The 15,294-nt window shown below is 33.2% G+C and overlaps 1 protein-coding gene across 2 annotated transcripts in view; it reads left to right on the top strand.

The window, feature by feature from the left end:
- Positions 1 to 15,294, top strand: part of ADGRL4 (adhesion G protein-coupled receptor L4) — a 94,565-nt gene that overhangs the window by 54,117 nt on the left and 25,154 nt on the right. Inside the window, exons 4-9 of one of the 2 annotated variants that reach the window (XM_040987222.1) lie at positions 4,246 to 4,395; positions 4,770 to 4,840; positions 5,716 to 5,895; positions 6,003 to 6,186; positions 7,548 to 7,664; positions 9,878 to 10,083. In XM_040987222.1, the coding sequence (XP_040843156.1) occupies positions 4,246 to 4,395; positions 4,770 to 4,840; positions 5,716 to 5,895; positions 6,003 to 6,186; positions 7,548 to 7,664; positions 9,878 to 10,083 (908 nt within the window). The remainder of the gene's footprint in view (positions 1 to 4,245; positions 4,396 to 4,769; positions 4,841 to 5,715; positions 5,896 to 6,002; positions 6,187 to 7,547; positions 7,665 to 9,877; positions 10,084 to 15,294) is intronic. The other variant, XM_040987223.1, reaches the window with a different exon arrangement.

Below are 15,294 nucleotides of genomic sequence, written 5' to 3'. Positions count from 1 at the left end.
ACTATTTGTTCTTCTGAGTCATACTTGTTACTAGTCTTCTCATATTGTCATATAAACTGTGCATTTATCTATGTTTCAATTTCTAATTGCATAGCTTTAAAAGATTTAGTAGAAGTGTTCAAATCAAGAACTCTAACTTGCAATGTCTTAATCGTTGCAATTTAAGACAATTTTAACTGTCTCTATTATCTAATGTACCTTGAATCTAGAAGACATACGCCTTTTCATCTAATTGTATTTGCTTTTAATATTCCTTGATTCACTAAGAACTATATGTCTTGGTTCACATTTCTTACTAACCGAGAATTTCTATACCAGAAAAAGCTGAATCACAGTCTCAAGAAATTGTACATGCACAGAGATGATTAACTTACTAACATTTTACACATGTGAAATGTATTTATAATTTTAGAATTCCCAATATGCATTTCTACTGAAATACATAGAAAGTCCTAAGTTTTGTGAAGTTGCATTTTAGCAATTTTCAGCAGACAATAAACACAGCAACTACATTTTAAAAATTCACAGTACTGAGTTCTGTTTTCTATGTTTTGTTGTTATTGTTTTTGATGGAGTATTCAGTGAGAAATTACTTCTGGGGAAAGTTATTATTTCTCACAAGTTTTTCTTCTTGAGAATTATGTTTTATTAAGTAGCAGTGCAAATATTTATTTTTCTGCAGTCCTCCAGTTATTTTTTGTTATAAACTGTTATAATATATAGGAAATTTGACTAGAGAACCACAGATCTGCTTTGTCTCTTAAAATGTTTATTTATTCCAATAATGTAATAGTACAGTTCTTCAAAGGCTGTCATAAGTCCATCATTCTGCAATTTGAGTATATCCTGATGTTGTAGGTATGGAGAATGTCAAGAACGTATTATTGTAATAATAATGTAATAATAGTATAATATAATAATAGTAATAATATGATAATAAATAATAGTAATAATATTATAATAACAGTTATAGTATTATGATAATATATTATTGCAATAATATAGTATTATATTATTATAATATTATTAGTATATTATTGTAATAATATAGGGGAATCAGTTGTACAGCGGACCTGGGGGATGGCAATCCCAGTGCCTATGGAGCTGTATCAATAATCAATCAATCAATCAATCAATTAATATTCCAAAGCAAGAAAAATCATTAGAACATTTTTAATACAAAGGGCATGTAATACATTGCAGAAATGCATAATAAATATTTAGTAAAATGGGAAAAATATTATTGGAGAAAGAAAAGTGAACACTCATCTTCTGGTTCATTTTTCAAATGCCCAGATGCCCAGCTCTGAATAAGGTAGAAGCTGGAAATTCAATGCAGATCTCTATGTCTCACTTTTTGATGAATTGTCTTGATTTGAAATTTTAGTTGAATCTCCAATTGGACATACCTGCTAATTCTAGCTATTGCAGAATGTCCATAAATAGAAAATGGCCTCCGATAGATGCCAAAGGATGATCCAAATGAATCTCTTTAGCTTTAGACCATATTCAGATACTCTTTTACAAACCTAAATAAGGCCATTTTTCTAAGAAGGGTTTTGGGTGCAACATTTTTTTTTTAAGATTTATTTTATTTTTATTGGAAAGGCGGATATACAGAGAGGAGAGACAGAGAGGAAGATCTTCCGTCCAATGATTCACTCCCCAAGTGAGCACAACGGCCGATGCTATGCCAATTCGAAGCCAGGAGCCTCTTCCGGGTCTCCCACGAGGGTGCAGGGTTCCAAAGCTTTGGGCCGTCCTCGACTGATTTCCCGGGCCACAGGCAGGGAGCTGGAAGGGAAGCGGGGCTGCCGGGATAGAACCTGTGCCCATATGGGATCCCGGGCGTGCAAGGCGAGGACCTTAACCACTTGCGCCACTGCGCCGGGCCCGGTGCAACTTATTATTACACACATTTCTCTGTCCTTGGGAACACCGAAAAGTAGAACACACACTCTCATAGGATGCCTATTTCACAAGAAGGGTAGTTCCACAGCAGCATTTCACAAATCAGGTAATAGATTTCAGATTTTAATAAAAACTCATGGAAATAAAAAGGCTTTCATTGTTGTTTTGTTTTCCAGATGAGATTTTGAAAACCAAAAATTCTATTGGGTGATTCATTTTTTTTTTCATAAAATTTGGAATCTGGCTATAAAAACTTGAATAACCTGAATACAGAAGTTAGTATGCCAGGATACTACCTCCCTACTGTTTTTACAGATTACCGTATTTGACTTGGAGAATTCAGAACCTGAAATACCCTACTTGGTCCAAGTTCTGACATGCTGGAATACCAACCAGCCAAGTGAGTGAAGTAGGAGGGCTTGGACTAGAGTAGAAATACCCCAAGAAATCCCAAAGAGTATGGAAGAGACACAGGAAAAAACTGAAGCAGAGCCTTTCATGAGTAATGAAATGATTTATGCATAGGAGCGAAGTGTCGGGTATTGGATGGAATGTGAGTTTGCAGAGCTGGAATTTTTTATTTGCTAAGAACCTGAAATGGACTGAAGTTCCCAAGAGTGTAGTGCACCTGAAATCAAAAGAAATCAATGCCTTGGTTACCATCATCCAGAGAAGGAGCTAAAACGACAAAACATGGATGTTCAAAGAGCATTTCATTTGTTCTGCCTGTGAAACAAATTACTATATCCAGATAGCTCATGAGTTTATTAACACCTTCATTGGAATATTTTTTCTGTTGCTTCAACAGCTGTGCTCCCAAAATGCCTTGTATTTTCTTTAGTCTCATAGTTTTTCTTACTACAACTGATTTTATGAAAAATACTAGCTTTAGTCTGCATAAATCCTTGTGTTGTTTTGGTTAGTCTGATCCAATCAAGCATGCTTTCTTTGTTGGCACTGCATATTACAACAGCCGGCAACTCCTTATCCCCAAATTTGTTTTTTGTCCATTTGTTTGTGTGGAATACCAGATTCTGAATACACACAGAAATGAGGAGCAGGATGAATGAGCTATCACAGTGTTTCTTTTCCTTAACAAGTAATAGACTCACGTTTCTGTGGTTTTTGTGAATAGATTGTCAGAAGAACAAGAGTCTTTCTAACTTTGTTTTAGAACTGTGCTGTTTTTAAATCAGGTGACATCAGCTTTAATGCTTTTATTGTATAGTTCAGTGAGCAATTAGGAATAAATACATTTAAGATAACCAGCTAGATAACTTATAAATGAGATTATTACTCCATCTTTTTTATACTGGCAAATGGTATCTATAATTTTTGCTAAAATATGTAATTAATCTTTAAGATTATAATATCAATTAATTCATTAATGTAACTTAAAGTATCTCTCAGATATGAGAACTCCTCTAGTAACAAAGGCCTTTGCGGTAATGTAAAGCAATGGTTTGAACTCAATTTCATAGAACTATTTCTTACAAAAGCTGAATATTTATATTGTATTTATAACTTCAAAGCATATTTCACTGTAGTATGTAAAAATTTAAATCAAGAATATAAATTATGTGAGACTAAAGCCTAGTAGCTCCAATATGCACTACTAAGGATTTAAGGCATAGTTCCATATGATTTATTATTTTGTCCATAATGACTGCTTATTAAAAATCATGGTAATAAATACCATGAATAAAATTGATAAATCATGCTAAAATGTTAAGGGAGCTGAATCAAACAATCTATCACATGTTAAATTTTAAGTTGGCTTACAAGGAAAACTCAAACTTTGAAAAGAAAGTCATTTTTACTCTCTATTACTTAAAACCGAATCGTTAAAATCCACTTAGTTTACTAGTAGCGAAGCAAATAATTTCGAAAATTGAGTTTTTATTAAATTAGAGCTAACTATTACATTGTCAGTGATGGAAATGAAATGACTTTGTTGATGAATCATGCTATTCAGAAAGTAATTTAGAATGAATAAATAGCATTAACAAAACTTTGTCAAATAGTTTGGTCAAATCAGAGTTATGAAACACATGCAGCTAAGGTTTCTCTGCATTTTGCCAAATGATAGTTTTCGTTGTTTTATTGTGCAAATTTGAAATACAATCACTAACTATAAGTTACATTACAAAGATCTTTCAAAATGTACTTGGAAAATGTGTATAGTGCTCTAGAATGTTTCTTCAGTTGGTTACAACAAAAATCAGTCTCCTATTTTTTTTTTTTCTGAAAACTTGTTGATACATTCTCCTATCACCAACAATGTAACAACACTATAAGCATGAAATTAAAACATTCTTTTACATATATTTCCAGATATAGATGAGTGCAGTGAAGCAAGTGTGTGTGGTGATCACGCAGTATGTGAAAACGTGGATGGTGGGTACCACTGCTCCTGCAAGGAAGGTTATCAGTCATCCACAGGAACAGACCGGTTTACACCTGCTGATGGCACTTACTGCCAAGGTATCTTATTCTTAGGTTTATATATTTTCAAAGAACTGTATAAACTGTGCACTGCAGTTATGAAATACTAAATAGCTACTTAAAAAAAAAAACAGTGCCTGTGTTATTTGATGATCTCTAAAATCAACCAAAAAAACCCACACATATCACTTCATGTAATGAGCAATATAGACAACATGTTTTATGAGTTTAGTGTACCATATTACTAAAATTTTCGTTCATTTACTGTAAAATATTAGATTTTCTAAAAATAAAAAAGAACTACATTGTTGAATTATGCACTTATAATATTTAAATGGTCAGTAAAAATGTAATAACTCTAAACAACTTAAAATATTTTAAAATATTGTATAATTTATTTTATTTTTCTGCAGAATATGTGGATATAAACTGTCATTTGGATAATGCATGTGTTGCTGAATATATTAACAAAGCTTTAGCAAAAGTAAGTAGATTAGCTGAGGTATTATTTTGCTTTATTTTGACATTTTGATCTCTGTTAAAATATTTCCTTTAAAGTCAGACTTCAAGAAAAGTAACTAATATTTGCAATTGAAATAGAGTTGAAACTTTTCCTACAGAAATCTAAGTGCTACGTTTGCATCATATTTTTCAAAATATTGAAATGGACTCTTGCATATTTAATTTCTGTTGGTTGCTCTTTCATTATTGCTTACAGTGGAAAATATTTTCCAATATATGAAGAGTAAATGAAAAATATAGTAAATATGTACTTTCATTCTAGAACCATTTTAAGGAGACATAGTTGAATTCAACTACATTTTGTACTTCAAAGTGAACATTTCTAAAAGCTAAAAAACTACTCAATAAATCAATTTTTGTGTTATTGTAAGAGTGAATCTCAACATAAGAAATCAACTATTAGCTAAAACAAATTTCCATTTAATCACATTGTAAAGAACTTTTTCCAGTTGATTAAAATCTAATTCCAGTTAAGCCACAGTTTTCTGCTTAGGATAGTAATATAAATATCATGGAATTTAAATATTGAGAAAAGCTCATTGACAAGAATATGATTCTATAATAAAGGGAAGGGAGTTACTTTGAAAGCTTTTCTAAAAATTACTGATTTTTTTGCCCTGTTTTTCCTGAAGTAACCTCTATGCTTTTAAAGTTATTTGCTAACCCATTGTATAAACGCTGGCTTCTGTGCTGCATATTGTGGTTCAGGTTTAGTTTGGCAATTTATTTCTGTGTAGATCAAAAGCAACCTCAGAATAAATTTAGTATATAAGGTTTATTCTTGAAAACTCCCAGTAGAATTCTAAGTGTCTTTTATTTGGACTGTTTTTTTCTCAGATTAGACCTATAGGCAAACCTTTGGCTTTGCTACAAAAACTCCATAGAAATTCTGGGAGGAATCTTTCACCAATAGATATAATTGCATATACAGAAATACTAGCTGAAGCATCAATAATACTAACTCACTTGAATAAAACTATGTCAGCCAAGGACACTCCTTCTAATTCAACTCTAACTGTAAGTATATGGAACTTTTTCATGCCAATAAGATTTGAATTTTTCTTTACATCAGTAATTAGAGTGAAATTTCAGTATTCATGGAGACACAATTTTTTTTTCAATAGGAATTTGTAAAAACGGTGAATAATTTTGTTCAAAGGGATACATTCACAGTTTGGGATAAATTATCTATGAATCAAAGGAGAACTCATCTTACGAAACTGATGAATGCTGTTGAACAAATTACCTTAAGATTATCTCAGAACTTCGAAAAGACCACTCAATTTGATACAAACTCAAGTGACATAGGTAAGGAACAAAGGCACATTTCAAAGCAATACTGTTTTTCAAGCGAATAATTTCTAAAACAAATATATTTAAATACTGCTAGTTAATTTTTTTTTAGTTTTATCAGCAAAGAAATGAGTCATGATATACACAAGAGTAATATTAATGAAGTGCTTGTAAAAAAAGATATTTGCTTGACCCCTTGCCTGTCCTGCATAGCATTTCTCATTTCTGAGTGAATACTTGCTTGACATTTTGAGTCAGGTATCTTAGGACTTGTCAGAATCTTAAAATTTGACCCATGACAATCAAAACAGAGCATCTGGATATAGTATTATCAAATTTGTGTTTAAGAAGCCTTTGTCTTCTGATGATTTTAAATAAACAATCTAATGAATTATATTTCCTATCTTATGCACGTCATTCTTTATTCAAAATCATGTCTCAAGCTGAGGATGCGTATAAAGTTATCATGAAAAAGCAAAGTCAATTGTCTGAAATATTCATCACTGATATCTTTTTTAATATTTGCTTAATGGTTGAGTAATTCATTCTTTTGAAGAACAGAGTGGGGGGGTAGATTTGCCAACCTCTCACTCCTCAAATTGCTGCAACAACCCCTGGTAGGATAGGCAGACCAACATCAGGAGCCATTTGACTTTTCCTCATGGGTGATTGATGTCCTGCTACTTTTGGCTATCTTTCACTGGCTTCCCACATATATTGGAGAAAGCTGGATCAGAATCTGAGCAGCCAAACTCAAATGGATATGCAGATAAGAGATGTAAGCATTTAAACTGGAAGCCCTATCATTGTACATACGTCTTTAGTACACTATTTGGATAACACGTGCTAATCAACACTAATTAAAAAATGTTTTTATCAGGAGACATCACATACTCAAAATTAAGGTTGTAAGCAATATGATTAATAAAAATATCATATTCTTCTATGATATTGCTGGATGTAAAAGTTGACAAAAACTTGAAATAAGAAATTATCACTTATAAGTTGAATCTTTTTATGTTATATGTACTCTGTGTATATAAATGTACATATTTTGTTAAAACTCAAGATATTATATTTATTTGCCTTAGTAGTTATGTTTTGCAGCTCTGTTCAGTACACATATAACTTTTATTTTTACAAACGGTAAATTAATTTCAACCTTGAATAGCATGCTGAAATAAAAAATTAGCATATGAATCATATTTTAAGGTGTGGATGATACTGCCCAGGCATTTTTACAATGTTTATCTTATTTGCTAAACATAAGAAGATGAAATACAATTATGAAAGATGGAATAGTCTCCCAGTGAATGCCTACGTTGATTATGCATATTAAGCTAATTCTAGTGAATTTGTGATTCTTATTTTTTCAGCTCTTAAAGCTTTCTTTCTTGATTCCTATCACATGAAACATACCCATCCCTATATGAATGTGAGTGGAGATTATATAAAGATAATTCCAAGCAGAAAACCTGCCCTTGACTCAAATGGTAAGACATCAACTGTTTCTAACTATCTATGTGCTCTCTTAGTGTGACGCATTTACACAAATCTCCAGCACTAGTAGAAACTGTGTTGTTGCAGCTTCCATATAGATAAAAATATATGTTATTATGGGCAATCAAGAATTGCAGTGCTTCTCAAAGAATGTGAGAAGGGTCACAATCGTAAACAAAAACGAATACAGCACACACGAGTATAGTCATTTTGACACTATTTTATAAAAACTTGTGATTCCTTCATTGCTCAAAAAAAGATGTGCATACACCTTTTGTTTTGTTTTTACTTATGTGGGAATTTTTTCTTAATCCATTTGTATTATCCTCTCCAATTTTCTTGTTATTTTTTATCAAAAAATCAAGAAACAGTCACAGAACAAAGAAAAATTTAACTAAATCATACTCCCATTGATTTGTTGGCTCTTACTTTAATGCACCATGTTCCAATTGGTAAACATATATAGAATACGTTGGACCAAATTTTTTTTAAGTTTTATTTATCTTTATTGGAAAGTCAGATATGCAGAAAGGAAGAGAGACAGAGAGGAACAGCTGTCCATTGATTTACTTCCCAAACGGCCACAACAACCAGAGCTGTACCGATCTGAACCCAGGAGCCATGAGCCTCTTCAGGGTCTCCCAGGCAGGTGCAGAGTTCCAAGGCTTTGGGCCATCCTTGACTTCGATCCCAGATCACAAACAGGGAACTGAATAGGAAGTAGGGCTGCCAGGATTAGAACCGGAGCCCTAATGGAATCCCTGTGCATTCAAGGAGAGGACTTTTACCACTAGGCTAATGCACAGGGCTCTGGACCAAATTTTAAGAAGGTATTAGATTATCAGAGAGTCATAGACTGTTTGTTTTAAAGTTGGAAGAAGATATTTAGAAAGCTAGCAGAGTGAAAGATGATGGACTAATCATGGAAATGAGAGCTTAAAAAAAAACGGTTCTAATCCTGGCAGCCCTACTTCCTATTCAGTTCCCTGTTTGTGATCTGGGATCGAAGTCAAGGATGGCCCAAAGCCTTGGAACTCTGCACCTGCAGCAGAGGACGGCCCAAAGCTTTGGGAACCTGCACCCGCGTGGGAGACCCGGAAGAGGCTCCTGGCTTCGGATCGGCATAGTGTCGACCCGTTGTGCTCACTTGGGGAGTGAATCACCGGACGGAAGATCTTCCTCTCTGTCTCTCCTCTCTGTATATCCACTTTTCCAATAAAAACATAATAATAAATCTTTAAAAAAAAAAAACAAAAAAAAACCCTGATTGTAGGTTAATGTTTTATATTTAAAGATAATATATACAAACTGATATTTCAAATGGATGTTGATATCTGGTCTCTGATAAAACCTGTTTTATTCAAGTTTATTTCTTTTCTATTCTTTTAAAAAAATACATTTGTTTATTATGATGCAGCTTTGTACACATAGAAGTTCTTCCCTTCTCCTTTCCTTACTCCCTTTGTTTTGCTTTTCCACTATTATTCCATGAATTATCACAAGTTGTATTATTATTGTATTCTTAATAATAGTTGTGAGATTCACTTTATGGTTTTTACAAGTATTATGACTTGGTAAATACAGGTAAAGGAAAAAATTCTAGTATCAAACTGAACTGATATACTCACCTGTTTCAGAATGGGAGATCTATTTTTATTTTGGAGTAGAGGACACATACTACAATAAAATTTACTTCCCGTAAGCTAGTCTCCATTATATGGCTCACCTGTGAGAATATATGTTTATAGATTACCTATATCTATTTATTTTCTAATTTGCCTAAGCTCATTATAATTCTAAATCAGATCCAAATAATTGATGGATTGAATGTTGCATGTAAATTTTCCTAACCTATAGCCTTTGATCATTTTCTCCCCATTTTGTTCCATTCACATATTTAAACATGAAAGTAAGGACTCAAAATTCTGTCTTACCATCATGATTTGGTGGCAAATTTATTGAAGATTATTGTTTTCCCCTGATACAGTTTGTGCAAATAGAATGCACAGCTTGTGATTATGTTCACATTTGCCGTAGTCAGGGATTTTAGGTATTCGTAGGTTGGATGAAGGTTACTGTGGGCACAGTCTGGCTCCTGTGACTTTTGCAGAGTGTTTTGTCTGGTTTTTTTTCTTCGCTTTTATTTTATGAGCTTAAATGCTTTTTGGCTTATAAAATCTCACTAGACATTTCATTTGATCATTAGGCAATGTTGCAGTTGTATTTTTATATTACAAGAACATTGGTCACTTGCTTTCACCATCTGAAAATTACTTGTCGGATCCACAAACTGATGACATTTCTGAAAAAGAGCAAACAGTTATATCTTCAATAATTTCAGCCTCAATTAGCTCAAATCCACCCACATTTTTTGAACTTGACAAAGTAACCTTTACATTAAGTCACAACAAGGTAAGTAGGTTTTTCCTAACAGTTGTTGTTTATTATTGTCACACATTCAGATAACTGAACTATTTTTATTGTATCTCTAGTTACATGAAACTCTGGCTTCATATCAGACCTATGGTTATAATGAATATTCAAAAAATAAAATAAAGGAATAAAGAGATTTTAGCTAAATTTATTATAAAATGTTTTTGCAATTTCAATGTTCTTTAGACATTCTAATGAATACTTAGGAACCTATATATTGGATTAAATGAAATTAAAGTGCATTTCAATTTTATTTTCACACACTATGTTCATTTGACTTTTTAATTTTTATTTTTCATGATATTGTTCTATAGCAACAGGATTCTCCCTTCCTGTAAGTCCATCATCCTATTGTCAAGATTTATTTATCCTATTGTCAGTTTCATTAAGAGTCCTTTTTTTGTTTGGGACTGGAGATGCATACTGCAATGCATCCTTACTTCCCTGTGCGGAATTATACAGTTCATCTATGAGAATATATGTATGTGCTTACCTATATATCTAATTGTTCTGTATTGGGCATGAAGGTTACCATATAAACATGGTATATATATGGTATCTATGCCATATTTTTTTCACATATATATGTGAAAATACATCAATGAAAATACATGATTTGTACATGTGGGATTGGGCTATTTCTCTGGGCATACTGGCCTCTAGTTGGGACCATTTGGCTGTATATGGTAGAATTTCATTCCTTTTAATGGCAGAGTAGTATTCCATGGAATAGATGTACCTCAGTTTCCTTATCTAGTACTATATTTGCAAATATAGGATTACAGATCAATTTCTTATATGTAGATTTCATTTGTTTTGAATATATTTTCAAGAGCGGGATAGCTAGGGCATATAATAGATTAATCTAACCTCTACATTAGCAGGTGTTGTTAGTAGATTTCTGAATGTAGGCCAATCTCACTGGAGTTATGTGGATCCTCAGTGTGGTTTTTGCTAGTACTTTCTTGATAACTATGAAACCTGAGCATTTTTTGCATGTCTATCAGCCAATTTGGAAGTCTCCATATCCTAAAGTGATAAAGTGTTACAGTCAAAGAAAATACATGTCATTTGTGCTTGGTTAATGCTTGTCATTTAAAACCTTCAAGCTGGTCAATTGTATCTCCTTGTTTACAGTGATTTCTATTGACTTTCTAAGTGAGAAAGCATGTATACTCATTGTAACACAAATATGTTATTGTTAAAGGAAGATATCTACTATAGAAAATACCAATTCTGCAGACAATCTAAGTAAATGTTTCCTTAGTGTTTTATTGAGGAGAAACATAAACCGTGAATGGAGTTAGCACTGGAAATAAAACAGGTTTATTTTGTTGAATGTAATTCTTTTTAACTCTAAAAACCATTTGTATTATTATGGTTTCTAACAGGTTTGGTTTTTTAATTATCAGTGAAATTTTCTCACTACAGAAGGTTCCAAGAACAATACACTTCACTAATTTCTAATAGATAAATAAGTAAAACAAAAGAAAAAATCAGAAAAAAAGGCTTTCAAATAATGAGAAGATTTACTTGTTCTTAATCAGTTGTCCTGTTCAACTTTATTCTCATTTAACGTAATAACCATTGTACAATTAAATCACCTCCTCTGGACACATCTCTTGTTTTGCTTTTTCTAAGAATTAAATCTATCATTTTTTTCCAAGAAAATAGAAGCCATTTCATATATAACACTTTCAATGTCTGACCATTTTCCTAGCTTGATTGATAAATGCATATGAAGGTACTTCAAAAGCTTTTTGGAAGGAAGAATGAAATCTAAAGATATGTTTATTTTGGTGTAAAAATGTTCAAAGTCTCTACAAAGTTTTTTCATAATATGCATTCACAATGCACTTCTTCAATATCTCTCTAGGTTGGATTTCAGAACTTTATGCATAGTGATATTTTAGTTTCATTTTCCATTCAGTTATTGAAGTACTTTATTATTCCTACACTACCTCAGAGGTGCAATAATACTAATTATAAATATGACGATAATGAGAATGAGAACAGTCAGGATTTAGATAGCGCTTGTGTTTACCAGACAATTCTAATTTATATAGCTGTGTGCCTTTACATTCTCATTTAATCTTCACAAAGTCATATGAGGAATGTGCTCATATCAGTTCCAGTACTCCACAGATGAAGAAAGGGAGATTCTGAGACAATCTTGACCATCAATTTGTGCAAATTTTGAATCCCAAGCAGTCTTCCTGCAGAATCTTGCTTTAAAAGTCTTATACTCCCACTTCATCTTATTTTCTGAAGTTTTCCCATGACATCCTTCCAAGAAATGAGGCTTTGTCAGCAGTCACATCATTCCTGGAGCTGTATTCGTGCTGGTAACCCTGTTAATAAACATGCTCTATTTCTGCGATACTTAAAACATTTTTTCTTCTTTGTCCTGGTTTATCCTTGAACCAAAACCCAATAGTTCCTCTTGCTTTAGAACTTTTACAAAGTAGATATTAATTACCGAGATTCACCTGTGATCGTTTGGATTTAATTTCATCCCAACCACCTTGGCCTACTTTAAAGACATTCTTCCAAAACCTCTGTCCAGGGTTCTATTCTGATTTTTTTTTTGTTTTGTTTTGTTTTTCATTCCTTTGTTATTTGCTAAACTGCATCCTAAACGGAAGGTCTCCTTTTTTTGGTCTGGTTAAAAGCTACCAACCTGGTCATTGCCTTTCATTATTGTCCGTGACAGAATACTTGCTTGTTTATCAGATTCCACATTTCCTCTAGCCACTGTCTTCCTCTTCCCTGTTTTATTTTGGTAGCCTGTTCTCCAGTGGCTGATTCAGAAAGGAGTATGGAAACTTAAGCCTTTGAATCATCAGATGGTATAGGACTTAACCTCTTTTTTAAAAAAGATTTATTTATTTTTATTGGAAAGCCAGATATGCAGAAAGGAGGAAAGACAGAGAGGAAGAGCTTCTGTCTGATGATTCAATCACCAAGTGAACGCAACGGCTAGAGTTGAGCCAATCCGAAGCCAGGAGCCTCTTCCGGGTCTCCCACGTGGGTTCAGGGTCCCAAGGCTTTGGGCCGTCCTCCACTGCTTTCCTGGGCCACAGGCAGGGAATTGGATGGGAAGTGGAGCTGCCGGGATTAGAACTGGCACCCATTTGGGATCCCAGGCGTGTAAGGTGAGGTCTTTAACCACTACCCTATTGTGCCAGGCCCGGACTTAACCTTTTAATTGTATATGTAAGATTCAAATAGTACGTGGGGAATATGTACTTTTATTCAGAATTTTCTAGGTCTCACACATATATCTTCTGTTTTTCAAGGTTAAGGTAGAAAAGATTCAGGAAATTAATATTTTAATTAAAAAATAGTCTTTTGCTTATAATCAAACTCTTTCCCTATTTTTCTCTCTCTTAAAGTTTTGAAATCTCATATTTATTTTTGCATTTTCAAAATCTTTAACATAGATTTTAATGTGTCTTGCTTCGACTGCAGAAAGCATTTTGTTAGTCTGCTGAGTGTAATATTATATGGTCTTTAGGGAATTTTCTTATATTATTTCTTTTTTTCACTTTTTAAAAAGATTTATTTATTTTTATTTGAAAGGTGGAGTTACAGAGAGAGAGGAAAGAGAGAGAATCTTCCATCCACAGATTCACTCCTCAAAATAGCTACAAGGAGCTGGGCTGATCTGAAGGTTTGGAAACCAGGAACTTATTTCAGGTCTCCCATGTGGGTACAGAGACCCAAGGAGTTAGTTCCTCCTCTGCTGCCTTCCTAGGCCATTAGTAGAAAGCAGGATCAGAGGTGGAGATGCCAGGACTAGAACTGGTGCCCATACAGGATGCTGGAGCCACAGTGGAGCCTGCCATGCCATGGCACTGGCTCAGGGTGTGTAATTTAAAAATCAAAGTAAACTTTATATATATATATATATTCTTTTTTCTTCTTTTAATATTACATATTATGATATCTATCTCCATGTATTATTTGTACTTCTTTATAATTCTAAATTTATGTTGAATATTATTAAGTTATACCTAATAGGAGTGATTCAAAATTTAGTAGCATAATGTTCTAATACTCTTTGAAATTCAGGTTTAATTGTAGAACTTCAATTAGTCCTAGAAAAGTATATATTTAAATTTTATTTCTTTTTATTATTATTGTTTTATGATCCAGTTCCATAGGCCCTGGGATTTCCCTTATCCCCTCCCCAATTTCCTCCCCCCTCACTGAGTTCCCCTATATCACTACTATAGTTTAGTTCTTCATACACAGTCATATTTACATCATTGCAGGCATGGACAATGGCAGAGAGTCCAGGATCCTATTATCAAGATATAGTGAGCAGTTTCATTGAGAGTCTATCTTTGCCTAAAAGTAGAGATGTATGCTTCATTTATCCTCACATTTAGATATGATAGTCTCCATTACACAGCTACTGTACATCGCCTCAAATGAAAAGTCATACTACAAAATCAACAATAGAAGGAAAAGTAGAAATTTACAATGCCATGAAGTAATACATCCCATTAAATGAAAAGCCACAAAACAAATTCAACTACAGGAAGAAAAATAGAAATTAACAGCACCATGAAGTTAAATAGCATGCTGCTGAATGATTAATTTCTCACTGAAGAAATGAAAAGAATATCAAGAACCTTGTTGAAGAAAGTGATGCTACTGTATGTTCTATGAGTCGTTGAAGAATTTAATCAGAAGAAAATGTTTTTCAGAGATGAACCTAAAACCAACAACAAAAATCAAAATTCATGAGATATAGTTTCCACTCATATTTTTTGGTGAAATGTGTCTCCTGTAGGCAACAAAAATAGATGGGTTTTGTTTTTTAATCCAGTCTACAAATCTGTGACATTTGAGAGATGAGTTTAAGCCATTTACATTCAGGCTTAATATGAATGGGTCGTAATTTGGTCCTGTCATTTTAGCAATGGGTTGTTCATTGATTTAGCCTTCTGTTGTTCTTTTACTGGGATGTTGTTCACAGTTGCCTTTGGTTTTTGGTGGGTGCTATTCCTCTTCTCTGTCAAGAGAACATCTTAAAGTATCCTTTGTAGGGCAGGTTTGGAAGAGGCATATTCTTTTAACTTTTCTCTACTGTGGGGGAATTTTATTTCATTTTCAAAGACAAAGGAAAGTTTTGCTGGGTACATTATCCTGGACTGACAATTTTCTGCTTTTAGAATCTGG

The sequence above is a fragment of the Ochotona curzoniae genome, unplaced genomic scaffold (genome assembly GCF_017591425.1).
Source record: "Ochotona curzoniae isolate NIBS_2020 unplaced genomic scaffold, NIBS_Ocur_1.0 contig_4612, whole genome shotgun sequence".
In the NCBI taxonomy this organism is placed as follows: Eukaryota; Metazoa; Chordata; class Mammalia; order Lagomorpha; family Ochotonidae; genus Ochotona; species Ochotona curzoniae.
This window is presented reverse-complemented; position numbering and strand designations above follow the sequence as displayed.